General features: G+C 56.2%; 11 protein-coding genes across 11 annotated transcripts; 4 read left to right on the top strand and 7 right to left on the bottom strand.

Moving 5' to 3' along the window:
• Positions 1 to 288: 288 nt before the first annotated feature.
• DICSQDRAFT_123224 (uncharacterized protein) lies at positions 289 to 937 on the top strand (the record flags this gene model as incomplete). Its single annotated transcript, XM_007360074.1, has 4 exons — positions 289 to 670; positions 719 to 787; positions 843 to 875; positions 930 to 937. The coding sequence occupies 4 exons, from the start codon at positions 289 to 291 to the stop codon at positions 935 to 937; spliced, it is 492 nt and encodes a 163-aa protein (XP_007360136.1).
• A 979-nt stretch (positions 938 to 1916) lies between these two features.
• Positions 1917 to 4421, top strand: DICSQDRAFT_151068 (uncharacterized protein). The gene is made up of 2 exons (XM_007360073.1): positions 1917 to 2299; positions 2420 to 4421. The coding sequence occupies exons 1-2, from the start codon at positions 1983 to 1985 to the stop codon at positions 4260 to 4262; spliced, it is 2160 nt and encodes a 719-aa protein (XP_007360135.1). The 5' UTR covers positions 1917 to 1982; the 3' UTR covers positions 4263 to 4421.
• A 275-nt stretch (positions 4422 to 4696) lies between these two features.
• Positions 4697 to 5881, bottom strand: DICSQDRAFT_46383 (uncharacterized protein; the record flags this gene model as incomplete). The annotated part of the gene is made up of 3 exons (XM_007359770.1): positions 4697 to 5286; positions 5349 to 5502; positions 5573 to 5881. Coding segments are annotated over 3 exons (1053 nt in total), but the record flags the coding sequence as incomplete, so codon positions are not given.
• Positions 5882 to 6261: 380 nt separating this feature from the next.
• DICSQDRAFT_176402 (ras-domain-containing protein) lies at positions 6262 to 7719 on the bottom strand. Its single transcript, XM_007360072.1, has 5 exons — positions 7609 to 7719; positions 7400 to 7440; positions 7209 to 7346; positions 6774 to 7149; positions 6262 to 6688 (listed from the first exon to the last, which is right to left on the bottom strand). Exons 1-5 carry the CDS (start codon positions 7667 to 7669, stop codon positions 6546 to 6548), a joined length of 759 nt encoding a protein of 252 aa, XP_007360134.1. The 5' UTR covers positions 7670 to 7719; the 3' UTR covers positions 6262 to 6545.
• Positions 7720 to 7952: 233 nt separating this feature from the next.
• On the bottom strand, positions 7953 to 9582 carry DICSQDRAFT_48070 (chondroitin AC/alginate lyase; the record flags this gene model as incomplete). Its single annotated transcript, XM_007359878.1, has 4 exons — positions 7953 to 8474; positions 8525 to 8723; positions 8778 to 9225; positions 9285 to 9582. The coding sequence occupies 4 exons, from the start codon at positions 9580 to 9582 to the stop codon at positions 7953 to 7955; spliced, it is 1467 nt and encodes a 488-aa protein (XP_007359940.1).
• A 1706-nt stretch (positions 9583 to 11288) lies between these two features.
• On the bottom strand, positions 11289 to 13937 carry DICSQDRAFT_151066 (uncharacterized protein). The gene is made up of 8 exons (XM_007360071.1): positions 13749 to 13937; positions 13640 to 13688; positions 13442 to 13586; positions 13298 to 13384; positions 12732 to 13231; positions 12568 to 12679; positions 11366 to 12510; positions 11289 to 11306 (listed from the first exon to the last, which is right to left on the bottom strand). The coding sequence occupies exons 1-7, from the start codon at positions 13928 to 13930 to the stop codon at positions 11819 to 11821; spliced, it is 1767 nt and encodes a 588-aa protein (XP_007360133.1). The 5' UTR covers positions 13931 to 13937; the 3' UTR covers positions 11289 to 11306; positions 11366 to 11818.
• A 1035-nt stretch (positions 13938 to 14972) lies between these two features.
• Positions 14973 to 15635, top strand: DICSQDRAFT_142180 (P-loop containing nucleoside triphosphate hydrolase protein; the record flags this gene model as incomplete). Its single annotated transcript, XM_007360070.1, has 3 exons — positions 14973 to 15170; positions 15230 to 15375; positions 15440 to 15635. The coding sequence occupies 3 exons, from the start codon at positions 14973 to 14975 to the stop codon at positions 15633 to 15635; spliced, it is 540 nt and encodes a 179-aa protein (XP_007360132.1).
• A 109-nt stretch (positions 15636 to 15744) lies between these two features.
• Positions 15745 to 16602, bottom strand: DICSQDRAFT_164430 (uncharacterized protein; the record flags this gene model as incomplete). Its single annotated transcript, XM_007360069.1, has 6 exons — positions 15745 to 15880; positions 15937 to 15988; positions 16046 to 16103; positions 16162 to 16222; positions 16277 to 16293; positions 16366 to 16602. 6 exons carry the CDS (start codon positions 16600 to 16602, stop codon positions 15745 to 15747), a joined length of 561 nt encoding a protein of 186 aa, XP_007360131.1.
• Positions 16603 to 17221: 619 nt separating this feature from the next.
• On the bottom strand, positions 17222 to 19814 carry DICSQDRAFT_95123 (uncharacterized protein). Its single transcript, XM_007360068.1, has 9 exons — positions 19321 to 19814; positions 19223 to 19250; positions 19140 to 19164; positions 19037 to 19085; positions 18835 to 18924; positions 18759 to 18781; positions 17904 to 18703; positions 17710 to 17833; positions 17222 to 17659 (listed from the first exon to the last, which is right to left on the bottom strand). The coding sequence occupies exons 1-9, from the start codon at positions 19698 to 19700 to the stop codon at positions 17292 to 17294; spliced, it is 1887 nt and encodes a 628-aa protein (XP_007360130.1). The 5' UTR covers positions 19701 to 19814; the 3' UTR covers positions 17222 to 17291.
• A 329-nt stretch (positions 19815 to 20143) lies between these two features.
• DICSQDRAFT_164428 (uncharacterized protein) lies at positions 20144 to 21515 on the top strand (the record flags this gene model as incomplete). The annotated part of the gene is made up of 5 exons (XM_007360067.1): positions 20144 to 20195; positions 20247 to 20443; positions 20496 to 20808; positions 20859 to 20977; positions 21042 to 21515. The coding sequence occupies 5 exons, from the start codon at positions 20144 to 20146 to the stop codon at positions 21513 to 21515; spliced, it is 1155 nt and encodes a 384-aa protein (XP_007360129.1).
• Positions 21516 to 21819: 304 nt separating this feature from the next.
• Positions 21820 to 23296, bottom strand: DICSQDRAFT_164427 (uncharacterized protein; the record flags this gene model as incomplete). Its single annotated transcript, XM_007360066.1, has 5 exons — positions 21820 to 22018; positions 22083 to 22687; positions 22741 to 22923; positions 22983 to 23022; positions 23085 to 23296. 5 exons carry the CDS (start codon positions 23294 to 23296, stop codon positions 21820 to 21822), a joined length of 1239 nt encoding a protein of 412 aa, XP_007360128.1.
• Between the last annotated feature and the right edge of the window lie 311 nt (positions 23297 to 23607).

Here is a 23607-nt window from a genome sequence, read left to right as displayed (position 1 = left end):
AGCGGTGGGAAGCGGTTGGTTAGTGGCTGGCATGTGTGTGGGATGCAGCAGGAACCGATACGCACATGTTGGAGAGTTTAACCTCGACGGAGCGTTCTCGGAATGCACTGAACCCGTATCCGAATCTGAATCGACAGCGTAGCGACGCCGGCCGTCGCTGCTTGCAGGCGCCAAATGCCCGCTTCCCGAGTTCGACTCGTTTCCCGCACCCACCCGTGATCGCTTCCATTAGACGCGCAACAGACGCCCCTTGTGCATTTTTCAAGACCTTTGTCTCCTCCTCCTCCCATGCCTGCCTCGGAAATAGACGACATCTTTGCCTCTAAAGGCAAGCTCCCTGCTGCTGCCCCTCCCAAAGCCTCGTCTTCATCTGCACTCCTGTCCGACAAGAAGAAAAAGAAAAAGATAAAGGACAAGGGCGAGGTTGGGGACAAGCCTGTCAGGCGTAAACGCGAGGACTCCAACGAAGACCCTGCTCCTAGCGTGCCTTCCAAGCGGAAGGTGCCGGAGACCGTCTTCGATCCCTATGTAACCTTGCCTTCTACCAAGTCCAATAAGAGCAAAGCCCCAAGGGTAGAGAAAACTGAAGGCGGTGTACCAAAAGCGAAGAAGGCAAAGAAGGACCGGGAGGAGGAAGACCGCTTCAAGGACTCCCGGGGCACTGGCCCTCGTATGTATTCTGCACACTTAGCATGATATGTGTTCTCACCTCAGGCAGGTCGCAAAACCGAGGAGGGCTTCTCGATATACAAGGAGGACGAGTTGGGTATCACCGACCAGGGCGGCGGTCAGTACTGCGCTCCCAAGCCCTGCAACGGCTTGCTTATGCACTGCGACACCAGATACCGCACTATGTCCCTTCGACTGCCAGTGTTGTAAGTCATGCTCTATGTCTGTATAGGTAACTCTAATGCTCACTTTCTCACCAGGTTTCTAGGTGTATCCATATCACGTTTCTTTGTACCATTAGACGATACCCCCCGTCTACCGCGTGCCTTCTCGACGTCTCAGCTCCGTCCTTCCGGCTCTATCGAAGCCTCGCCTACCGCTCCGGCAATGGTAGCATGAGGTCAATGTGCAGCCTAGACCGAACCATGGATTCCCATAATACGAAGCTGTGCTGTCACTTTTGTATTCACTGACGGCATGCTACACTCAGGGAATGACACCTTCCGTTGCCTCGTATAGTTCTCAGTAAGACCGAATTGTAATGGTTTTGAAGCTTTCGCTGATGTCCGCCTCCAGAGTCGCATGTACCTACCGTATGTTTGACAGCAATCAAATCGTTCGTCAGGAAACCTCTTGGACTTGCCTTGGCAGGCTGCTAAGGTATCCTCCATGGTCGCCGCATTTCACGACCCTGCGAGGTCAAATCGTAGCCGAAATCCAAGCTTATAGCCTCGCATAGAATAGTGGCACTCTATCCTCTCGGGAGTACTCACTACTGGGGCATCTCGACATCCGATGTAGATTCCTTACCTTCGGTCTGACATGTTCGATATGTCACGTCCACATCTCATGTACTTATCTTCGAAGAGTCTGGTTCGAGAGTTACTCCATTGTCGTACTGTTGCGCTGTCGCTCTACGCATGCACAGGCCCCCATCGTCGTGCAGGCTTCTTGCTAAAATGCCTGCATATTCTTGACCGGTACCACGAACTCAGCACTTACTGTGAAGCCAACAGTTGTTAAGCACACATATCTGTGAGATTGATGATGGTCGAAGGCCATGAGACACTAACCTATTGCGCTCGTTGAGGCGCAGGAAGTCGGCGCTGTTGCGTGGTACTCTGTGTCATCCTGATACTCCACGGGCTAGGCGCACTGCAACCCGAGCACGTTCGCGCCTGCTTCCTAAGGTCCTTTTACCATATCTCTCTGTTAGACCATGGTCCCATCACCCACTTCCACGTAAACCAGGATCTGTCTCTGAGCTTCGAGCTACACGCTGAGTCTACTACCAGCGCTGCCACTGTCCCGCGATGTCAGCGGACCTCCCTCCCACCTACACACAGGAGCCATCCGAGGCCGACGCGCAACTCTCGGACGACTCGGATCTCAGCTTCGTCTCCGCGCATGACGAGCAGCCCCCTGCAGCAGCTCTGAACGACGCGGACGCGGACGATGCGAACGCGGAGTTAGGAGGAGGGAGCGCAGGGCCCCAGATCCTCATCATCCCCGTCGCCGACGGCGGGGTGCACTTCCAGAAGGGCTACCTGGGCGCAGACGGGGAGCGCGCTGCTGTCGAGGGCGAGCTGCAGATCAAGAGTGCCGACGCAGGCTTTAGGTGGCGCAAGGTGTGAGTGTCTCGATTCCGTGCTCGCAGTGTGCCCTCCCAGCTCCCTCCTTCGCTCGCGGGACGTGCGATATGGCAGTATACGTGAAATCGACTCAACGCTTATTGCTGTAATGTATGTAGGTCCGTGGCACTACGATCCGTCGAGAGGGCGCACGGGCGGGAGATCGAGCTCGCCAACACGGAAATCGTCCTGGCTAGTTCCCCTGACCCTAGTCCTCAACAGCGTTCGAGCTTCCCTTTCTCGATACCCCTTCCCCTGGACACTCCGCAATGTCTACACACGGCAACATCGTCGCTTGCATACTCGCTATCAGCGAATGTCTGGCCTGCCGCAGGAGACGCAGACCCTCTGCGCCGATCGCTTGTCATTCATACCCGACGGTACACCTCGCACACTCATGACCTCCATCCGGTCCCAGAGACGCGGGTTATCACGGAGCCGAGCAGGGTCGAGGTCCAACTCCCGAGGACAACCTTCAAAGCTGGGGAACAAATTCCTGTCTACATTACGGTGCCCACGCCGTCTGCGGACTTCGTGGTGGAACAAGGCCAGCGTCTTCGCAACCTACGGGCGGAGCTTGTGCGCGTCATCAACGTGAAAAAGAACGAGTCTGAAGAAGGCGAGCTCGACGAGGACGACTTCGAGAATGGCTCCGAGAATGGCGGCCAACCCTCATCGCTGACACAAAAGACGGTGCCTGGGCCTTCCACTTCTCGCACACCTCCCGACTTTATTGTGCGGAGAGGCGAGCGCGGAGAGCGGAAGGTGATAGCTCTCTCGGGCGCGTCGTGTCGACTACATCCCTCTCGGCCGCTCCGGATCCGACTTGTCTTGCATCAACCTACCGAGCCGCCTCTACCTGACTCTCCACGCCATCAACCTTCCACAGAAGAGGCTTACTCTACAAGTTTCGATGCAGAATGCGCATACATTACGCAGTCGACAGTCCTCCACAGCGTCTCGTTCCGCCTCCTCGTTCACGCCACCTTCGTGCGAATGTCCAGCCACACCGAGCGCGTCTCAACTGTATCCATACCATTACTCATCTTACCACCCTCAGCACCACTGCCCGAAGTCGAGCCATCTGTCGACGCGGCTTACATCAAGAAGCACGACCGCCCTCCCACGCGGACAGTCAGGCTGGAGGACCCTGAGGTGCCGCAGTACGAGGCGGGGCCAAGCGCAGCACCAGGCGCACCGCCCCCCTTCGAAGAGCGCGAGGCCCCACCGCCCTTCTGGTCCGCCGAGGCCGAGGCGTCCACGTCCTCCCGCCTGCCCACGTTCCTCGAATCGGAGGCGTCAACATCACGCTTACCGACCTTCCTCGAGTCCGAACACGAGATCTACGTCCCCCCTGAAGAGGACCCGTCTATTGCGCCCCCGCCTCCCCTGCCCGTATCGGAGCTCGTGTTCGAAGGCGAAGGGTCGCTGTTCGGCTTCACCGCTGCGGACCAGTTCGATGGCTATGCAGACGTGCTGGACCAGCGGTCCTTCACGCCCCCGCCGTCGCTCGAGATGGCGACGCACGACGCGAACGTCACCGGGCTCGCGAACATGGACCTCGACGAGGGCGCGGCCATAGAGGCGCTCGGCCTCGCACTCGAGCAACAGACCATCGCGCTCAATACTCATGGCTTGAGTGGGGAGAACAACAGTGTAGGAGCGGTGGACGACCACTTCCTGCCGCCGCCCCCACCGCCGATGGACGACCCGTCTGACCCGCCGCCCTCGATCGATTCTGCGGAGTTCAGGGCGCCTGGGGCATTGCATGACAGCCCGCCCCGAGCACAGAGTCCGCAGGGGCATGGCATGGTCCCTCCGCAGACACCCGAGGACGAGGGGGAATCCCATGGGCACGCCCCTCCTCCGTACAGGGTGCCGGATCACGACCATGAACATGAAGACGGCGGCCACGAGCGGGTCACACATCCTCCGCCGTATATGGATCTCGTGCACAATTGACTGCTCTGTATGCTGTTTCTTGTTGTCGTCTCGAATGTGCCCCTTAGAGGAAGTCCAAGTCCCTGTGTTGTGTCGTTAGTAGAACCGAAGCACAGAAGCTTTGGACAAAGACTACCGGTGTATTTCCTTGCAAATAGAACCACATAACCAATCTCCCGTCAGTCAGTTAGGACACTGAGCCTGCCCAGCCCAAGCCCCATGAGCCCATTGTCATTCACTGGGCCTTCGGACGATTCCAAGACGGAGTCTGGTCTACTAACGAGGCTTTCAAGACTGCAGCAAAGTGGAGCGGAAGCAAGAGCACTCCTACTTTTTAATGACGCTATACATTTTGATAGTCTACCTGTTTCATGCCGACATACGACGCGACAACTCGCTTGAGCGCTGGTGAGTTATGTGGTCGATATTCGTGATATTTCATAGCGCACCTGATTCTACGACTTCCAGAGCACTCTCATCACGCATCTCTTCACGCCCTGGCTCGTCTCCCAAATCGTTTGGACACTGCCTCTCGAAGCGCTTTCCACTGCTTGAATGAACTCGTTCACACCTCCACCAACGCCAAAGTACACCAACTTTGCCGCGACGAGACAGAGGTACTGTGTGCTTGCAAGGGCCTGCAAGCTATCCGGTTTGGACAAGGATAGCCTCGACGTAACGTCTTCCAGAGATGCCGATTCCTCTTGAGCTTTTGTCGCTTTCTGCATCAGATCGACGAGAGAATTGAGGCTTGCCGTACGGTAGATCGTCTCCGATGTGAGCAAGATGTCGTAAGGCCCACCGGCTTGCTCTACACCAAACGTCGACCAAGCCCCTGAGAAGAGCCTCAGGTGTATCCCGTGAGTCTTCAATGACTCGCGGAAAGCGGATCTCAGGGCGGGCGTTATTGCGAGCTCCCCCGGTTGAGAAGGGTCGTCAGGCGGCAGCGAAGCGGAGTCGAAGTCCTCGTCGTCAGCTTCACCAGTCTGGTCGGATCCCTGAGCAAGTGCGCGTGTGCGGTACGCGGACGAGGCAGGAGACATATCTGAGAGAGAATATTCGCGTCACTCTAGAGTTATATTACTCGATCCACAATAATGAGCTTACACCAGGCCAATATGACATTTGGAATCGTGACTAGCCTGAGCACGAGCTCATTGTAGTCCTGCAGGTGAACATGAACACCAGCGTCGGCTCTCGGTTCCGCGCAAAAGAGCGAATGGAAGAGGTACAACGAAGGAATCGCCGTCCCACAACCTAACTGAAACAGACCTCGTTACATTGTCAGCAGAGAAGTTCAAGGACAGAGATATCAGTGGATATCATTATACCTCCAGTATCCGTTTCCCGTGAATAGTACTCGAGATCGCTCGACCGTAGATGGAATCCAGACATTCGACTAGGTCTAAACTGCACTCCCAAGTCTTGAGACCTCCCTCATACACCCCAGGAACAAGATCAGAAGGGGCGTCGATGAAGTCTACCTCGGAAGATTCATTGTCATTTCCACCGCCATCATCGGCGGATATTAACTGAAATCTGGCGTCGAACAGATCTCTTCGCGACAGCACCACCTCCCGCTGAGACGGCAATGATAGATGTAACGGGGAAAAAGATATGGTGTGCGGTAGCGCGGATAGCTAGGGAAACAGGCGGCATTTAAGAAATGGAACACCTGGGGACTCAAACCAGGCAAACTTCACCAAATGTTCTAGGTAGACCTCCTTTGAAACGTCTTCAGACACGGTCTCTTGCGTTTGCTGTGGCTCTTCGGTGAATGATTCTTCGGCGGCGCAAACAATGCTTTGGTCGTCAGAGTCGTCGATATCGAAGTTGAATTTGAACATTTGTACGCCTGTACGGGTTTTGTAGCTGTAGTGGTCGTTTGGTAGACGCAATTCTCGTATGCTGAGTCAGCCAGAGGTATCTCTAGCGCCTTCGTACCGCGGGCTTGCTCGTTTTGCTTCAACCTTGCACACCTTTGGGAGTTATTTCACACGATCTATCTGGAGTGTACATGCGCGAGATACGCCACGTGAATAAGCAGTGTGCATCGTCAACATGTCACACATGGCATAAAGAGATGTAGACAACATCAAGGTATGATATGTCAGTCCAATACCGCTCCAATACGACAGCAAATACATGTACGGGGAAAGGCCATATAGATCAGACAGGCATGAAAAGGGAACGCGGAGGGGTAAGTAATACTGTAAAGGGGGCATTAAGCTCGTGACGCCCTGGGTGAGAGGAGCGTGAGGGGAAGCGCATCTCTGCTTTGATAAGGAGAAGACCGCCACACAATCAGCAATTGCACGCATCCTTGCCCTTCGCGTTATTCTCCTCCAAGTTGACACCGCCCTCCTGAGCAGCACGGCCGGAAGCAGCACCGGGGCGCTGTCCGCCGCGGCTCGAAACTAAGATCTGGTCGATAGGAATCTTCTTGGCTAAAAGGGGAAGATAACGTTAGCGATGTCGAGCACAGTGTGCCTGCTTGGAGACGAGACGAGACGAGCGTATAGGGCCACTTACCAATCTCAGTGAAGATCTCTACAACGCCCTCGCCGGTCTTTGCGGACGTCTCAAAGAACAGCAACCCAGCCTCCTGCGCGTACGCCTCGGCTTCGTCCCTAGGCACCTGCCGGAGGCTCTCGGGCTCGCCCGAGGTGGCCGTCTCGCCAGGGGTCGCGGTTGCGTCGTCGGCCTCATCCTCGGACTCAGCGGCAGCAGATGAGGAAGATGCGGAGGGCGTGACGAGATCAATCTTGTTGCCTGCGAGAGCGATAACGATGTTCGGGTTTGCTTGCCGCTGGAGCTCCTTCACCCACGTCTTCGCCTTCTCAAGACTAGATGCCTTCGTGACGTCGTATACAACTACTGCGGCTTGCGCGTTACGGTAGTACATGGGCTGATGCCACGGCCCAATATCAATGGCAGACACCATGAAGATGCTGGGGTGGTACGTACTGCAAGGGAGTGGAAACGTTCCTGGCCCGCTGTGTCCCAGATCTCATATCGCAGCACACGGTCTTCCAAGCGGCACTTCTGCGTGAGGAAAGCCGCGCCAATCGTAGGCTCCTTGTTTGGCTGGAACTCGTTCGAGACCTGTTGTGACGAGTTATGGGGGGCAGGGGTAGCGTGGAATGCGGACTACGCACGAATCGCAGCACGATAGACGACTTCCCAACGGCGGCCTCGCCTGTGGTCATACAAGACGGTTAGCACTCTTACAGACAACAAACACAGTAGTAACGCTCGCAGAGTCTGAATGTAGCGAGATCGACGGCCGGAGGAAGGTGGGCAGGAGGGTGGCAGGTTACCGGCGTGCGGAGCTCCAGGAAGTTGCGAGAGTGGTATAGCTACTCACCGAGGAGCACTAGCTTCACCTGAACAGATCTCTCTGTCGAGCCGGAAGCAGCGTCGGCCATTTCTATGTAGGCTCTGAGGGTGGAAGAAAAATAGAATACACTGAGGGAGGGGAAGGGATGATGGCGTAACGAGGAACAGCGCAGTCCCTCTCTCACCCTTGTTTGTCCGCCGGCATTCGGCGCTTAGGCCCGCCTGCCACGGCTCCGCCATAGCCACATGCCAGGTACCTTCAACCTCCCATTTCCTGCTCAGCTGCGGCACGACTGCCCGAGTGCGATATGAACGACTCAACCATGTTGGACCATCTTGTTGTGATCGGAAAGTAGACCGAGCTATGTAGATTCATGCAGGATATACAGGGACAGTGAGTTCGTAATAGGGCTTCAACTGTTCGCAGTCCACGAACAGCCCAACTTCGAGCTCCACTTGCTGGACCTCATTGAACACGTCAGGACATTCTGCATCCGCAGCCTTCACCGCATCTATGGCCACAGTCCCTACAGTGCTTATGTCTCCGGAAAACGCTTTGTCTCTATTCGCTATCTTGTCCACAGCGATGCCAAGGTCTCTGCGACGTTTGCTTTGACCCGCGGGCGAATTGGGCAAGGCACCGCTCTGGTCGTAAAACCAGAACGGTTGGCTTGTGTAGTCCTGGGCGTTCTTGCTGAGGAACGCGGCGTACTTGCCATCCGGGTCACCATACGCTGCTGCGACGGCCGCAACGTGAGGAAATATATCCCCAATGTCTTCTCCCTTCGGGTTCACGCCCATGACGTAGTCGAGCGCGTTCTGAATGTTCGCGCCGTACTTGGACTTGACGGTCCAGAAGTTCATGCCGAGCTCATCCCCCAGCTTCGCATTGGTCTAGTATACGGCATCAGCTGCATTCTACTGGTGCCCCTCGCATTACTCACAATCATGGCTTCCAGGTTGAAGCAGCGATAATGGAACGGGCGCGTCCGAACTGCCTCAAATGGCTGCTCGCCAGATGCCGCGACTTGGTCTCCAAATTGGTTGTTGAAGTAGTTCAGCAGCACGGTCTGGGCGCCTTGTGTGTCGCCCAAGTACATCTTCGCTGCTGCGAGCTGGTTGACGTAGAAAGATACGTGGTTGCTGAAATCGCTCTCATTAGCTGAGTAGAAATCCTATGCGCGACAAGGATCTTACTTTGTCTTGGACGCCGTCTCCTTTCCAATGGCGCTATTCTCCAACCAAGAAGCGTACGATCCCATCCAGTCGGTCATCGCCTTGTCTCTTGCACTCGTCCAGTCGGGGCTCTTGGCCGCCTTGAGAATCGCAATCGCGTTGATGACCTTGACGATGGCCCGCATGTCGAGGATGCCCGTAAAGGTCCCCATCTGGTGATCCTTCCCCGGGCCCCGCACCTGCTGGCCGAAGTTCATGTTCGGATTCATGGCGGTGTCCTCTGCAAGGAAGAAAGTGTCGATGAACTCGGCGGCGTTCTGCGAATTTGCCTTCGTATTCTTCGTTGCGAACGCGATGGCGTTATATAGCACAGCCTGGGACATGTCCACCGCTGCCGGCGAATCCGGGAGTGTGCGCACATCTGGATTCACCTTCCCATCATGAACCTCATAAGGACAGGTTGTCCAGGCTGCAGCGGCGGAGGGTGAGAATATGCGTTCCTGAGAGTGAACACCGACATTTACGTACTGGCTGAGGGGGCCAATGACTTCGTTGGCGAAGGCGTGCACTTGTTCTTCTCAGTCTTCGCAGGGGCTTGAGCCGGCGCTGGTGTGCCATTGATCGTCTTGACGGTCGATGATCCGGTAGCTACTGTGGGCAGATCACCGAAATCCGGCGGGTTGGTGGGTACCGGCGGTACTCCCTGAGGCAATGTCGGAATATCTGCCAGCGCGGTGGCCACTCCCCCCAAGAAGTTGTCGGGCTGTCGACGCCAATGAGCTGCGGATGTGCCATGAGAGTGAAGACGGCGCCTCCTTGTCGCCATCCGACGGTGCCTATTGATGGCTCTGCGCTCGTAGGGGTCTCCGGAGTCTCCAGAGTCTCCAGAATCTCCAGCTGGATAATCGCCGCCGCTGTCGTAAGGGTCGCTACCATCTGATGAGCCGGGGTCAGTATCACCGGTGTCGTTATTGCCCCCTTGGTTGGGCCCCGACAGATGATTCGTTCCATGCGAGCACCAACTACATTCTGGCCAATGACTATGGTCGATAATTTGTCAGTAGTACGTCGAAGGGGCCGTTGACAGTAGTAGAGCGCGAACTTACTACGGTGCCCAGCTGAGGTAGTCGTGAACATCACCACTTGGAGGCTTCGCTCCATCCTTGTTCGTGATGCCTGTGATCCGCCGACAGTCAAGGCAGATTCAATGTGGACAGCGAAAGCAACTGACTCCAAGGACCCGACTTCGAGTAGCCGCTCGCTTTCTGGAGAATGCTCTGTCTGGCGTCCGCCGTGTCGGCAGCGTTCGACTGCGACAAGACGTAGTCGACGTTGACCCAATCGTTGGAGTCCGCTATGCCATAATGATGAACTCGGTACGTAACCACGAACTGACGTGTAGGAAACGTACCAACGGCTAGACCAGCTGCTGCTGCGACACCCAAGACGACAAGAAGCCTCCTGAAACCGAGCATCATGGATGATGTCGCGACGGTCCTGCCGAATGCGAGTTGTAGAGTTCCTGGTGCAACGGATGCGGGTGCGGGGATGTCGCGGAACAAAGCCCGGCTTTACGGGAAGGGGAAGACTTGCCTGCGCCAGGACACGCAGCCAGTCAATAGTTGTGCGGCTGACAGTGGACAGCCAGCCGAATCGGTACCGAACTAGAGTAGATCGGGTCCACTGTAGCAGGCCATGGAGCCGATTCTCGGCAGAGCAAAGTATACAACCCAGAGTATTCGCATTCCTACCTGGCCTACCTCAAAAGCTTCGCTCATACTGGAGATCTACCAGCCCGAGCTCGAGACTGACAAACGTAGGGCAAACGAGAGGCCGCTGCAGAGAATCGACAAGTCAGGAGCGGCTGTGGGCGCAACTTCTTCCTGATGCTATCGAGTAAATCGGCGCCAGCTGCATACATATATTAGCTTCGTGAAATCTAATGCCGTGAAATCTAATGCCTGGAAGCCCGAATTTTGGTGAGTAGATAGATGTCGAGGGAAGAACGGAAGACGGTACCCACGTCACAATATCACATCAATGTCGGCGGCTGCCTCTCCGTTGACCGTAATATCGATTAGTAGGCTCCACAGCAGTCCCTGCTGGGTAGTCTCCAGCTCTACACAAGAGAGTCATTCCATGGTGGCTTAGGTACCTGCGAATGTGTCGGCAGATTCGGTGCCTCCTACTGATTCCGATGAACAACAATAGGTTCGGATGTGCATAGATACTCACAACTTGGTTATTGCACTGTGGCCGGCCGGGGACGGGCTTTGAATCACAATCACAAGCCGTGTGACCTTCGAACGCGGTCGGCGCACTCCTGCATGGATTCGGATGAGATCATGGCTGCTCGTCTTTTGTCTACTTGATATCAGATATTGTGAATGCACTACAGACCCACTTGCACAAATCCATTGGGCGCAGTCCGTCCTAACACCGAAGCACATGGCCCGGGTATGCGCTCCTCGCGTCAACACCTGGGGTGGTTAAATTGCCGGAACATTCCTCCGTCCATTTATTCTGTATACCAAAGAATCATGCGGGCGTCTAGCAATTGTTTAATCAGCACCAGAATAGAACCCGTTGGAGGCATGTAATTGACGTACTCCTGACGTCGTCTGATGTGGCGCACATATACATATTTGCGTTCATTTCGGCCCACCAGCACAGGCACAAAACGCATGACATCGCGAACGTCTGAGATATCTCAAGATCCACGGAGACAGAACATTGCGACTCCCGGATACAGGGGTATGGGCAATATGTATTTGCGCGAAATGCGGGACACAGCAATGCGACATGCGGGAGGATTAGTAGGTGTACACGTGCGAAAGCGAAGCGGGTTTACTATAAGGCGCGTCAAAGTATCAGTACAACAGTCCAACCTCGTCACCTACCACCGTAGCAGGGGAGGAGTTCGTGCTCTCCGTTACAACGGAATCAGCACCCAGAGTCCGAGAGAATGTGCGCATCCAGTCCGTTGCGGTCAGTATCACGCGAGAGACGCACGGCACAGCATGAGAAAGAGAAACGGGCTGCACGCGAAGCATAGCAGGAAACTATAGCGTTCGCGCTGGATCTGGCGGTTCTGGATTCTCCGGATCCCAATCTCGCGACGAGCGCCGTGGCGATGGGGGTGGAGGCGACGCCGGCCGCTTCTCCCGCTCGCTGCTGCTACGTCGTCGCGAAGCAGCCACAGGCGAGCGCAAGATCGTGGGGAGATGCCCCGTGCGTGGCGAGAACGACTGCGAGTCCGATTGGGGCGTGCTGGCGTTCGTCGGGGGAAACTCGGGAGAGGGTAGGACCATAGGCGACCCGCGACCGTGCCGTGGGAGCGGCGCCCTGTAGAGCGAATCCATGGAAGGCATTGGGGACGACGCTATGGACGTCGACCTGGAGATGGATGGAAGATCGGCGGGGGAGCGAGTGAGAGAAGTGGAGCGGACGCGGGAGGCCCAGGAGGGACGAGAAGGAGAGAGAGGAGGCTCTGAAAACTCAGTTGAGCGGTAGCGGCCGACGGTGCTCCGGTCGTCGGACTCGCCGCGCTCCCGATATCGATGTCGCCAGCTCGAGCGGACGCTAACAGGCGACCAGGTGCGGTGAGGGTGCTTGGGACGGAGTGCGGTGTCGTCCTCGACTTGTGCGTGATGCATGGACCGCCAGTTTGCGGGATCTTGTAGCCATGCTTCGCGCTCGTGACGACGTGCAACTCGGCTGAAGCTATGCATAGTGCACATTGATATAATTAGCCCTACAAGAACATCGTGAGTTTATACCTATCAGTCAAATTGTTGAGATATACACGCACAGTCCAGCATGGACCAGCTGTTCGCTCCCAGAAGTAGCTGCTGTGTTACACCCACCAACATGACGATGGAGATGACAAAAAGCACCGTCGTGATGAAGGTCGTGTACAGCAGCTGATGATGGACGTCAGAGTTCGCCGAAGTGATCAGTCAGACTGAGGCGCACCTCGTTCTTGAGCATATTCCGCAGCAGTTCAGCCCTCGGCACATAGCGAATTATTCGCTCCATAACAGATGGAGGAGGCGGTGAACTGGCGCGCGGCTGTCGCTCCACGGCCTCGCGGCTTATCGACACCCGTGGGCCGACGCTGGACACGGAGGATATTCTGGGCGGCTGCGACAGCGGTATCTCCCCTGGGATTGATGGTTTCCGCTGGAACACGGTGCTAGGCAGCATCGGTTCGCCCGACCACCAGCGGCGAAAGCGGCCCATCATGTCCCCAGGGGAGCTGCGGGTAGAGTATGGCGAACCCCGACCCGCCGACATCTCCGGAAAGGCGTTGGGGACGTAGTCCCACCACCCCCTACGACTAGTACCAGCTCGGTGGGCGTCATCTTCCTTCTCGTTTGTCCCCACGGAGCTAGTCTCGTCTTCCTCGTCTAGTGGCAGCGACAACCGGGCGTGATCGGCCGGACCGCGATATGACCGGTAAACGGCCCACAGAACTTCAGAATCAAGGGCAGCCGATGAGGATCACGTGCAACGGCAAGTGGGTGTGCAAGGGAACTCACAGCAGAAGCAGATGAAGCAGGCTTCGACAAACTGTAAAATGATAGAAAGAGGCAACAGCGAAGACTCCCTCACAGTCTCGCACGTGCCTTGCGGGTCGTCAGGCGTCAGACGCAGGACAGGATGTATGCATGCACGCGACACACCTGTAAATCTTCTACCACCCTTGTATTCAGCTATGACGACTCCCGAGACGGCAATTATTGCCGCACGCGTCACCGCCAAAACTACGATGACAAACCCGGCGTTGTTGAGACATCGGTACGCCTTCGTACCCAAGATGCCGGGGACCTGCGCAGCTGCGTCAAGTAGACGAGAAAGTGGACACTGCGCGAGACACACACCAGTAGAGTCGTAGACACGAGCACACCACCCTTCTTCAGCATACCCGTTCTGTCGTACCAGATTATCAGCCTTCTGCCATGATATGGGCACGGGCAGCTCAACACTCACGCAGTGCAGTCGACTGCAGAGCTGAAGTCCGCGATCACGAAGAAGACGGACACGAAGATGCCGATCGCCTGGCTCACGACGAGCATGTAGAACAGAGCCTTGTTCTTCACGTTGACCGTGCGCGTGTATTGGATGGCCTTATAGGTGCTCATCAAGAAGTACACAGTGAGTGCGCCGCCCATCACGAGCCAGCCCTCCGAGACTTGCAGATTGGGGGTGTACACGGAGCTGATGAGAGAACCATCTGCAAGCGCGGTATAGCGCGGCTGGAAGGACGACGCGGGGATCTTGTAGTAGCGGGAGAAGTCGGGAATCGTGACTGTGGTATGGATCACCACATGGACGACGGTAGAGGTGCCGGAGACTCCAGTACAGGCCGTAGCGAATGCCGAGACGCCGTCCGCGGTAGGATTGGAATGCGAGAAGGCCGTAACGGACGCATGGTGAGTGTGTGTGCTTGTGGTGGGCGTAGCGAAGGACGTCGACGGGGTGCCATGTTGCGAAAGAAAGGTAGTGAGTGAGCCGGTGAGAGGGCCCGGACTCATGACCGACGGCGAGGGGGAGGGGGGGGGGTCGGACGATTGATCCTCACCAGGAGGGACACATTTGTCAGGACAGAAGCGAAGGGGTCTGCGCGATGGTGGGACAGATGGGGCAGGGAGATCAACGGATGCGGCTGGATGTGTGGGTGGGATGTGGGATCGTCGGGGAGAGCAACTGGGACAGGGCAACCGGAGAGGGGAATATGGAGCCTCCAGCAACAAGCCTGGCTGTCACTGCGGCTCAGGACAAGCGTCGTCTACGGACAAATGAATGGTAGCGATGGGCCACAAGAGTCCCACCCACGCGGTTGTGTACACCCAAGTCGGGGGTAATTAAACAATCTGTGTCGTACACCTTGATCCCGCCGTCAAATATCCCTCGTTCTCTCCTTTCTAACCCGCCCTCAATAAGCTTAGCCTCGAAAGCAAGCCATGATGGTGTCCGTCGCGGCGCCCGCTGATCCACTCGATCTTGCCGCTGAGCTCAGGAAAAGCGGCGAGCGCCTGTGGCCCGTACTCTGTCGCGGCAGTTACCGCTTCATCGCGCGCGAATCTCTATTTTTCGCGTCTGCCGCGAGCCTCTGTCGTACCTGACCTGCTCTGCCTGCAATTCACGGCACATCTCTTCCAAAAGTCTTCCGAGAGCTTGCTCACACCGACCGTCGCAGCCGCACACGCTACCATGTCCTCGTCAAACAAGGGCCCAGTTATCATCATCACCGGCACACCCGGAACTGGCAAAACCACCCATGCAGAGCTTCTAGCCCAAGAATCCCCTGTGCCGCTAAAGCATATCAATGTCGGAGAGATGGTCAAGGAGAAGAATTTCTACGAGGCGTTTGATGAGGAATGGCAGAGCTACACCGTAGACGAGGACAAGGTGCGCTAGCTCCCGCTCGTCCGCACGAACGCCGCGTTGAAATGTACAGTCTGCTTCAGCTGCTGGATGAGCTCGAGCCGCTTGCCTCAGCAGGGGGCATCATCCTCGACTGGCACACGTGCGAGATCTTCCCCGAGCGCTGGGCGGATCTTGTCGTCGTCTTGCGATGCGACCATACCAAGCTATGGGATCGCTTAGAAAAGAGGCGAGTTTGAACCGCGCTCGGAGCGGGTCGCCTTCGAAACTGACGGAGATCCCCGCTGGCGCAGGAATTATCCCTTGAAGAAGATCCAGGAGAACAACGAAGCCGAGATCATGGAGGTCGTCCTAGATGAGGCTCGGTCATCATACCCGCAGGAGATCGTTGTCGAGCTCCAAAGCGAACGAACCGAGGATCTCGAGTCCAACATCCAACGTATTATGCAATGGATAGAGGCATGGAAGGAAGATAGGGATTTGGCATAGCATGTGGGGTGCAAGGAGATTACAAGGCATGTACTATATGCAAATTTTCCATGTAGATGGCAGCACATCTATCAGCGCCCAGCAGGCTCGAACTGCATGTCTTACGGAATCACCGCGGCATGAACACCCAAACGTTCTTGCGGTCCTCGCGGGGCAGACCCATCGGATGTTCTTCTTCAGTACGGATGCGCTTGGCAGTCTTCTTCTTTCCTTCAGCGATCCTCCGCTTTTCGAAGTAGACGTATCTATGGGCAATCAGGTTCAGCACTGACCGACAATCACATGTTAACATGAAGCTCACGCAGCGTAGTAGGTGCCATTACCCGCGCCACCAGTAGGCCCAGTGGCCTTCACTGTGCGCATCCAGTAGGTAAGAGACAAGAACCAGGTAGAGGGGCGTGTAAACCTACTGAAACGCTGGTAAGAGTTATTGTTGATGTTCCCAATGCTCTCGAGCCATTTGGTGATCTTGACGAGACATCTGTTCAGTACGAGCATACGGACATGCCATATGAATGAAGCCCACCTTGAAACCAGGCTCCTTCTGGAGGGCGCGAATCTTCCGGCGGATGTCGTTACAGTCGTCGCTACAGCAAGGTTAACCATCGGGAGAAGAAGTCCAGGGACAGTTTTGGGCTCACTAGATAGGCACTTCCCCCTGCAAAGACACGTCATGAGCCCAGGAACAGACCGACAGGTGTACGCATCACGGCAAGCCGAAAAATCATACCTCGTCTTCTCCATCAAGCACGACCTCATACCAGTTCTTGGGTGGCTGCGCGTCGGCCTTCTTGCCCTTCTTGGTACCCGAGGACGAGCCTTCGCCTGCGTCTGACGTACGCGCTTTCTTTACGGCAGGGGCAGCAACCGACGCCTCGAAGGCGTTTTCCTTGCCGCCCGACGCGTTAGACGTGTCGACAGTTAGGTCAACGGGCTCGAGGACGTCGGACTTGCGCTTGGTGGACATGCTTTCGAAATGTAGGAGTTGGGAGTGGTAGGAGGGCAAAAGACAATGAGATCAGGGAATAAGTAAGTAAGAGACGTTATATGAGTGCTTAGAGACCAGCTGGCGGAGACGGCGACTGGATTTAGACGCCAGCTGATGGGTCTGTCAAGTGATCGCGTGTGCCCCGTGACGTCACGCGTTGGATGACTAGAGCTTTCGAGGTTTCTCGCTATTGCCACGAATAGCTGTGACACCCTTGCAATCCCTTTCCCGACCGGTGACCACTGTGTGGCAGCGCCGGCAATGCGAGGATACTTCAAGACACGCCGCATATGCGGAATCATTAACCTTTCACCCTGAAACCATAGATCATTCGCGACCAAGTTGTGGGAGTTCATGTTTAGAAGTCGGGAAAGTCTCCGCACGCTCGGGAGAGTTCCCAACATCTCCAAGGTAATGGGGCCATGGGGACTTAAGTGGCGTTGCAAGTCACCACTAGCATTCTATCTGGAAGTGCGTGAGAATTTGCAAGGCACACGGGCTCGTTCCGGGCGCCGTGAAAGGACCAGTGGAAACTCAGGGCATCCCATGGTGCGTGCCAGTACCAAGCTTGGCATTGTAGGAGCGCTGGGTTATTTAGCCGAATCACCGAGCAAACCGATGCAGAAACGCAAGCCTACCAGCCCCTCCCAATATCTAATGCTAGCCATTCACCGCGCACGCCGCACAATGCCCGGGCCTACCATCCTCCGGAAACCAGGACCCCCACCGGGGAATATTTGCTCCTTCGGTACCGGGGGCTCTTCATCCTGCAACGACCCCCACACGGAGTCGCGCACCCAAGCATCGTTCTTCGCGGCGATGGATCTGAAGTAAGTCTGGCCAGACGACGTCGTAAACGCGAACTGCTGATCCGTCGCGCCGGTGCCATTGATAGCGTGTCTGAGCCCGGGCCAGTCGTCCATGCCAACAGTGCCTTCAGCATGTTGGATGGAGACGATTGAACGGGCGCCCCGTCCGAGGACAGGAGAGTCGAGGACCCGCAAGTAGGACTGATTCACCGCTGACCCATAGCCGCCTGAAACGTCGTCAGTATACGAGCGTCCGCTAGATTTTCGGAATAATCACCAAACTGCGCCTCGTAAAGGGTATAATTGGAGAAAACCGAGAGCGGATAGGTGAAGGCATCACGCAGGACCGGTTCGCCCCCATGCGTAGACGTGGTCGTGCCCTTGGTGGTCTGCACACCCCACTTTCGGAGGTGGGGTGGCAAGGCGGAGAGCGTCAATAGCACATGAGTTGCAATTGGCATGAAGTCTCACCTGCACCCAACCAGCATCGGTATACTTCTGCTCATTGCGGTAGTCAAGCTGCTGCTCGAACCGGACGAGCCGCGTTCCTTTGTCGCCATGCAGCACCGATTCGATCACGATGCTCCGGTTCGCTACGACCAAAGTCCGGACCGTCGCATTGTCCGCTGAAACCGCCCCCGTCGTCTGCGGAAGCGGATTAGCCGGCGCCTCGTACTTGGTGATGCTCCCAGAAATTTCCGTGTTGCCCAGCCAGAGGTGGAGAGACCCGGACACGAACCAGTTCGAGTTGATGGAAGGGTTTTCTCCCTGGCCGCGCACACGCAGAGTGATGTTGTGCACCGCGCCGTCAGCAAGCAGTGGGAGGAATGGCGTAACGTCCACAAAGTACGTCGGCTGATCATATGTCCCATACGCTGTCAAGGGCCGCCAGTTCGTGGGAGTGATACCGCCCGTGTAGATTACCGCGTGGGGCCAAACGACGCCCGCGAGCTTGTCGTCGACTGCCACCTGGACTTCACGGAACGGGCCTTTTCCGATCAGTCCTGTGGACTCGGGGAAATACACAAGGTATTCGTCGGGAGTGTTGAGGTACCAGAACTCCTCGGCAGAGTTACCGGAGGCGTATATCTCGACGAAGGCTTGCTGTGCAGTGCGGGGGACCAGCACGGACGCCGAACCACCAGCGTCGTCCGCAACGGTGAAATAATTGGATTGGTTCGGCAATAGGTTCGTGATGGGCAATATCAGGTCCGGAGTCTGCGGCCTACCAAAGCCCTGCGTTGGCGCATAGAATGTTCCCGTTAACGTCACTGGTGATATGAATAACCATAAGCCTCCGTAGGCTAGCAGCCGGACGCCACATACCGTGAAAAACACCATCTAACCCACTGCTGCGGGTTTTAGTACGGCTCTTCGCACGTCGCGCAAGCGAAGAACTCACAGATCAGAAGAAATGATATTGCTGAAGTCCATGAGAAGATCTCCGGAGGTTGCGAATAAAGCGCTGTAACGCGTGACGTCCTTTACGCTATACGACCAGTGAGCAGCCTGCCCCCACTCCCTTCATGTTGACGACTACGCACATACTACCGAGGTTGTACCTTTGAGCAGAGGAATCACCAGGCTCGGGAACGCAGGCTTACCTCCATACCGTACCTGTCTTCGTAGGCTCTGCGCTGGAGTGACGCCAGACTGTGATTGATCAATTAAAGATTGCGGATTGGCGGTCTATTCATCGGCACCTACTCTCAACGTGGGACAAATATAACGACTGCATTAGAGTGAGCTCCCTCTCGGTTCCACACTGCGGGAGTTGGAGTGGAACTTACGCTCAAACGATCATACTGCGTTCCATTCCTGTTCCCATCCCGGGCCCGGCGAAAGGGTCAGCAAATCAAGCGGCTTCACCTGAAGACCGGCTACTCACGAGAAAACAGTCATGTTGAGTGTTATAGCCGCCCATCCACCAGGGGCGCCGCAAGCATCTTCTGTAGGTGGTTTGTAGGGAACGATGGTTGGATTATTGTAGCTGCCATCGCCGAAGTCGTGCTGGAGCAATTGAACTGTGCATTTGGTTCCTCCCTGTGGCAACACGGGTGGGGCGTAAACCTGGAGATCTACGAGAGGAGATACCGTGTCATCGTTTGTGGACAAGGGCACGCGAGGTGCGAGGTTCGCGTGAACAGTCGATGGTCCTCTGGCTAGCGCGTCGAACAATGGCACTAGCTCTTCGGGAGCAGGTTGGGATGCGACAAACCGAGCGAGAAATGTCGCCACTGTGACAGCCAAGGAGAGCGAATGTCGCATGATGAGCCCGCCGTGATCAGAGGTCGCCGGAGGTCTCGTCTCTCGGGATCAGCGTGTACAGCTGAGGGAAGTGGCAAGTGCACCGAGTCACACTAGCCGCAATGTCAACGCTGCACTCGCACGGTTTGGGGTACTTAGCAAAGAGTGAAAACTGTATGGGCATTATGATAACGGCCCGTCTGAGTGCATCATGTGGAACGTCGACCACGACCTCCGGGCGCATGCAGAAGTCGGCGAACAAAGATACGGACGGAAGCCACGTTTACGCGTGTGCTGCGTGATGCAACCATTAGCTAAGAGATCTGCGATGCCCGATCCATATATGTGGCGCCTAATTGGATCGGGTCCTGCTAACTGGCGCTTGTACAAGCAGGCGGAACTTGTTCAGCCACACCTGCCCCGCTCTTTCCGTCATCTCGGACACTGTTCTCGTTTGGATTGCTATGCCACCACGAAGGAGGGTCTACGAAGAGGAGTCAGAGGACGCGGCGAGCGGTATGTTAAACCTATTTATGGACCAAGAGCAGGAGCTCATATCCATCTCAGAGGAGGAGGCGCAGTCGGACCCCGTAGAAGATGACGAACTTGACATGGACGTGGATGAAGACGCTGAGGCAGAAGAGGATGCGGAGGGGGAAGAAGTGGACGACATTGACGTTGTTGGCGACGGTACGCACGACGATGAAGGCGTGGTAGACGACAAGGACGTCGTAGAGGAGGATGTGGAGGATGAGTTGATTGACGTACGCCCCCCAGCCAATTATACACAGTGCTTTTGCCTACGACAACGCACAGGACGTTTCAGACCCTGACGGGCTCTCATCACCGGCTCCGACGTCGGGACGTCTCCCCACCCGACTCAAAATCAGGCTGAAGCTCCCTGTTGGCGGCCTTTCAAGCACCATTCATACGTCTCCTCGTGCTCGCAGACGAGCGGCTGCTGTCCGTACAAGCGACATCGAGTCCGAAGATGAGGACGAGGAGGAAGATGACGAAGAAGGAACCACACGGTCCACCTCGGTGGCCACCGCTGGGGCAGGAGCTCGGGCACTGACGGCTCGTCAAGCAGTCCTTGCGAATGTAGTTGACTCCTCGCACGTCGCGTTGTGTATGGGTATAGCATCATGTCTTACAGTCGGTCGCTGATCAGTCACGTAGCTGAGCCGCCGAATCCACGCAAGAAGAAACCGCTTACCGAGATTGAGATCGCACTCAAGCGGGAGGAGACCGCCCGTAAAAGGCGTAATTTGACTGAGAAGAAGCTGGAGGATGAGAAGGTGCGTTTTTCATCTCTCTACGTGTCGCTCGAGCTCGGAAACTCAGAGTTCCTTGTACCGTCAGGCAGAGACCATTAACCGTCTGCTGAAGAAGCAGTCCCGGGCGAGAGGCAAGCGCAATGCTCTGTCCACAGCGGAAGACCGCCCAGGCCCAGGGGAAGCAGCCGGCGAAGGCGAGGAAGAGGAGATTGTCGAAGCCTTCGCTCCCCCACCCACTATGTACAGATGGGTATCGAGTGCGCGTTCGCCATCGACGCCAGCAAAGGGAGAGGCTGGCGAAGCCGTTCCAGAGCCCGTTATGACGCTGTCCTTCTCAGTACCTGTCTCGGCTCTCCCGCACAAAGAGGAGGGCGAAAACGTCATGGAGGTTGACAGCGGAAACGGCTCGTTACACATTCCTCCACCGCCGCGATTGCCACCGGCGGAGCTGCCCGGGTGCGATGTCCAAGGCTGCACGTCTTTGCGGAAGTATCGTCTCGTGAGGGACTTCCAGAAGGGCGCGTGTGGACTCAGTCATCTTAAGGCTCTCGAGGCTTAGTTGGCTTGAAGGAGGATTGGGTGTCTCTTTGGATTGTGCTTCTGCATTTGTGTTGTAATCTTAGTCGAGTCCTCTCGCATTGATATCTTTGTATCCATTCGTCTGTAATGAGTCTACAGCCTACCTGAGCAAGGTTCTTACGTTTCTTGGTCTGAGGAGCGAAGCCTGTGTAGACAACATTCGCGAATTCGCGACAATAAATAAGAATACGTTAGTGTCAGTGTCAATGAACAGGTACGGTCCGAAGTTTATTCCAGGTCATGTATCTGCATCCGTGTATTGACAATCCGTGACACACCCTGAACTACAACGTAAAAGACGAACAGAGGACATAGACGAACGCCGATACGGAGGCGGCCGAGAGTAATGTGACAGCGGAAAGCGGCGACATGCCCCCCGATCCTGAGTTGACAGGCAGAAGCCCGGCCTGCTCAGGACTCGACACCTGCGTCTGCACCTGCGTCTGGATGAGCTCGACTGTGGAGACGAGGGTCTGCGTCTGCCTGCAGATGCCAAACCTATATCAGCCCACGGGCTCGCGCAGCAGGTATGGGAGACGAGACGTACGTCACCGTCAGTTCTTGGGTCTGACCAGAGGCAGTGAACGTGCTAACGAACGTCTCCTCAAACGTCACTGTGAGGGGCTGAGAGATGGTCACGGTAAGCGTCGCCGTCGTCGTGGGCGCGACCGTCTTGAAGATCGTGGTGAAACCCGACGATACGTCGCTCGTGCTCGTCTCGGGCGGCGCGCCTCCGGAGGGCTCGACAACAATCGTCCCAGGGAGATTTGAGATGGGGATGGTGATGTCCCCGTTGCCTGCAGTGATGGTGATGATCTCTCCCGCCGAGGGCGTGGGCGTGGCGGTAGCTGTACCAGTGACGTTTGAGATGGCGGTAGCGCTGCCGGTTACATTTGACGTAGCCGTACCGGTCGCGCTCCCTGTCGCAGTGACAGAGGAGAGGGTTGAGGAACCGCTAGGGTTACCGCGGCCTGGGATGAGGTTCACCGGGGGAGGACTTGACGCCTGTGGTTGCGCTTGCAAAGTGTTGAGTTCGGATGCACATGAGCTTGGGTCGGGGACTCCGCCGTTGTCCACCTGAACGGGCACAGCCAAGATGGTGAAGTAGCCGGTGCCGTCACTAGTGAGAGTCGACGATTCGTACACAGTGAGCTGCATTGAGATCGTCAGAGTACTCGTACAGGAAAGAAAACATCGCAGCGCACGTTGTATGGTCCCGACTGCAAACATGGGTCTACCAGCCAATTAGTGTGCTTCACGGTACTTCCAGGCTCCTGTGTGAGCAGCTGCGGCGTGTTGGACACAGTGATGTTTGTTCCGGTAGTGGCGGAGACGAGGTAGACCTCAAGAAAGTTGTACGCGAACGGTCCGCTGCTCCCAGCGGAGACCTATGAGCACGATTGGTTATGATCTATACGACTGTGCTTTGGTGAGGTGACGAACGTACGTCGAGTGCGATGCCCTGGGTACTCCCTGCATGTAACGGGCTGGTGATCAAGCAAAGAGCGCCTCAGCTGGACTTCCTAACCAACAGGGCAGCTTCTCTTACGAATTGGGAGCCGGAGAGTCAATCACTGTGAGTGCTTGCGCATTAACGAAGCCTTGAGCGGTGACAGCGGGTATGGTGGCGGCGAGTAGGCCAAGAATGAACGACAGGAGCAAGGGTCGAGACAACAGTTGGAAAGGCAAATAGAGCAGCGATATTGGAGAGAAAAGCCCTGGAGAAAGGGCGCCGTGAGGGTGGACCAGCACCTTGAACATCGCTTCACATGGGAGAGCGACGGTCTTCCAGCGGCCTAGAATGAGAATGGGGAAGGCGGAGAGCTGCAAGGTGGCCAGACCGACGAAAGAGACGGTCCCTCGAGCGCGCAGCTCTGCTACCAGGCCCAGGAATGATATGTCTGTTCCCGCGTCGACGGAGTGATTGTAGCTTGCAACCGCCTCGCCCTGCCCCTGTTGTCATCATGGCGGCCCGCCACCCCGTTCCCATATGTAGGCCACAGCGGATCTCGATCACTTTGTCTGGATCTCCCGATACGCGTGCTAGGCACGCCCTGGCACGCCGCCCAACA

Source organism: Dichomitus squalens (assembly GCF_000275845.1).
Source record: "Dichomitus squalens LYAD-421 SS1 unplaced genomic scaffold DICSQscaffold_1, whole genome shotgun sequence".
Classification (NCBI taxonomy): Eukaryota; Fungi; Basidiomycota; class Agaricomycetes; order Polyporales; family Polyporaceae; genus Dichomitus; species Dichomitus squalens.
This window is presented reverse-complemented; position numbering and strand designations above follow the sequence as displayed.

Excerpts from the sequence above, each read along its gene's own strand:
- DICSQDRAFT_95123 (XM_007360068.1), bottom strand. The coding sequence starts at position 19,700 with ATGCGACATTCGCTCTCCTTGGCTGTCACAGTGGCGACATTTCTCGCT. Across the intron at positions 18,704-18,758 it reads GTTAGATGGTGTTTTTCACG|TGACGTTAACGGGAACATTC; the intron begins GTATGTGGCGTC and ends TCATATCACCAG. Across the intron at positions 17,660-17,709 it reads CCTTTACGAGGCGCAGTTTG|GCGGCTATGGGTCAGCGGTG; the intron begins GTGATTATTCCG and ends ACGACGTTTCAG.
- DICSQDRAFT_151066 (XM_007360071.1), bottom strand. The coding sequence starts at position 13,930 with ATGGGCGGCGCACTCACTGTGTACTTCTTGATGAGCACCTATAAGGCC. Across the intron at positions 13,689-13,748 it reads TCTGCAGTCGACTGCACTGC|AACGGGTATGCTGAAGAAGG; the intron begins GTGAGTGTTGAG and ends CTGGTACGACAG. Across the intron at positions 13,232-13,297 it reads CTGCTTCATCTGCTTCTGCT|TTCTGTGGGCCGTTTACCGG; the intron begins GTGAGTTCCCTT and ends TTGATTCTGAAG.
- DICSQDRAFT_176402 (XM_007360072.1), bottom strand. The coding sequence starts at position 7,669 with ATGGCCGACGCTGCTTCCGGCTCGACAGAGAGATCTGTTCAGGTGAAG. Across the intron at positions 7,441-7,608 it reads GGTGAAGCTAGTGCTCCTCG|GCGAGGCCGCCGTTGGGAAG; the intron begins GTGAGTAGCTAT and ends GTATGACCACAG. Across the intron at positions 7,150-7,208 it reads AACGTTTCCACTCCCTTGCA|CCCATGTACTACCGTAACGC; the intron begins GTACGTACCACC and ends CCGTGGCATCAG.
- DICSQDRAFT_151068 (XM_007360073.1), top strand. The coding sequence starts at position 1,983 with ATGTCAGCGGACCTCCCTCCCACCTACACACAGGAGCCATCCGAGGCC. Across the intron at positions 2,300-2,419 it reads GGCTTTAGGTGGCGCAAGGT|GTCCGTGGCACTACGATCCG; the intron begins GTGAGTGTCTCG and ends TAATGTATGTAG.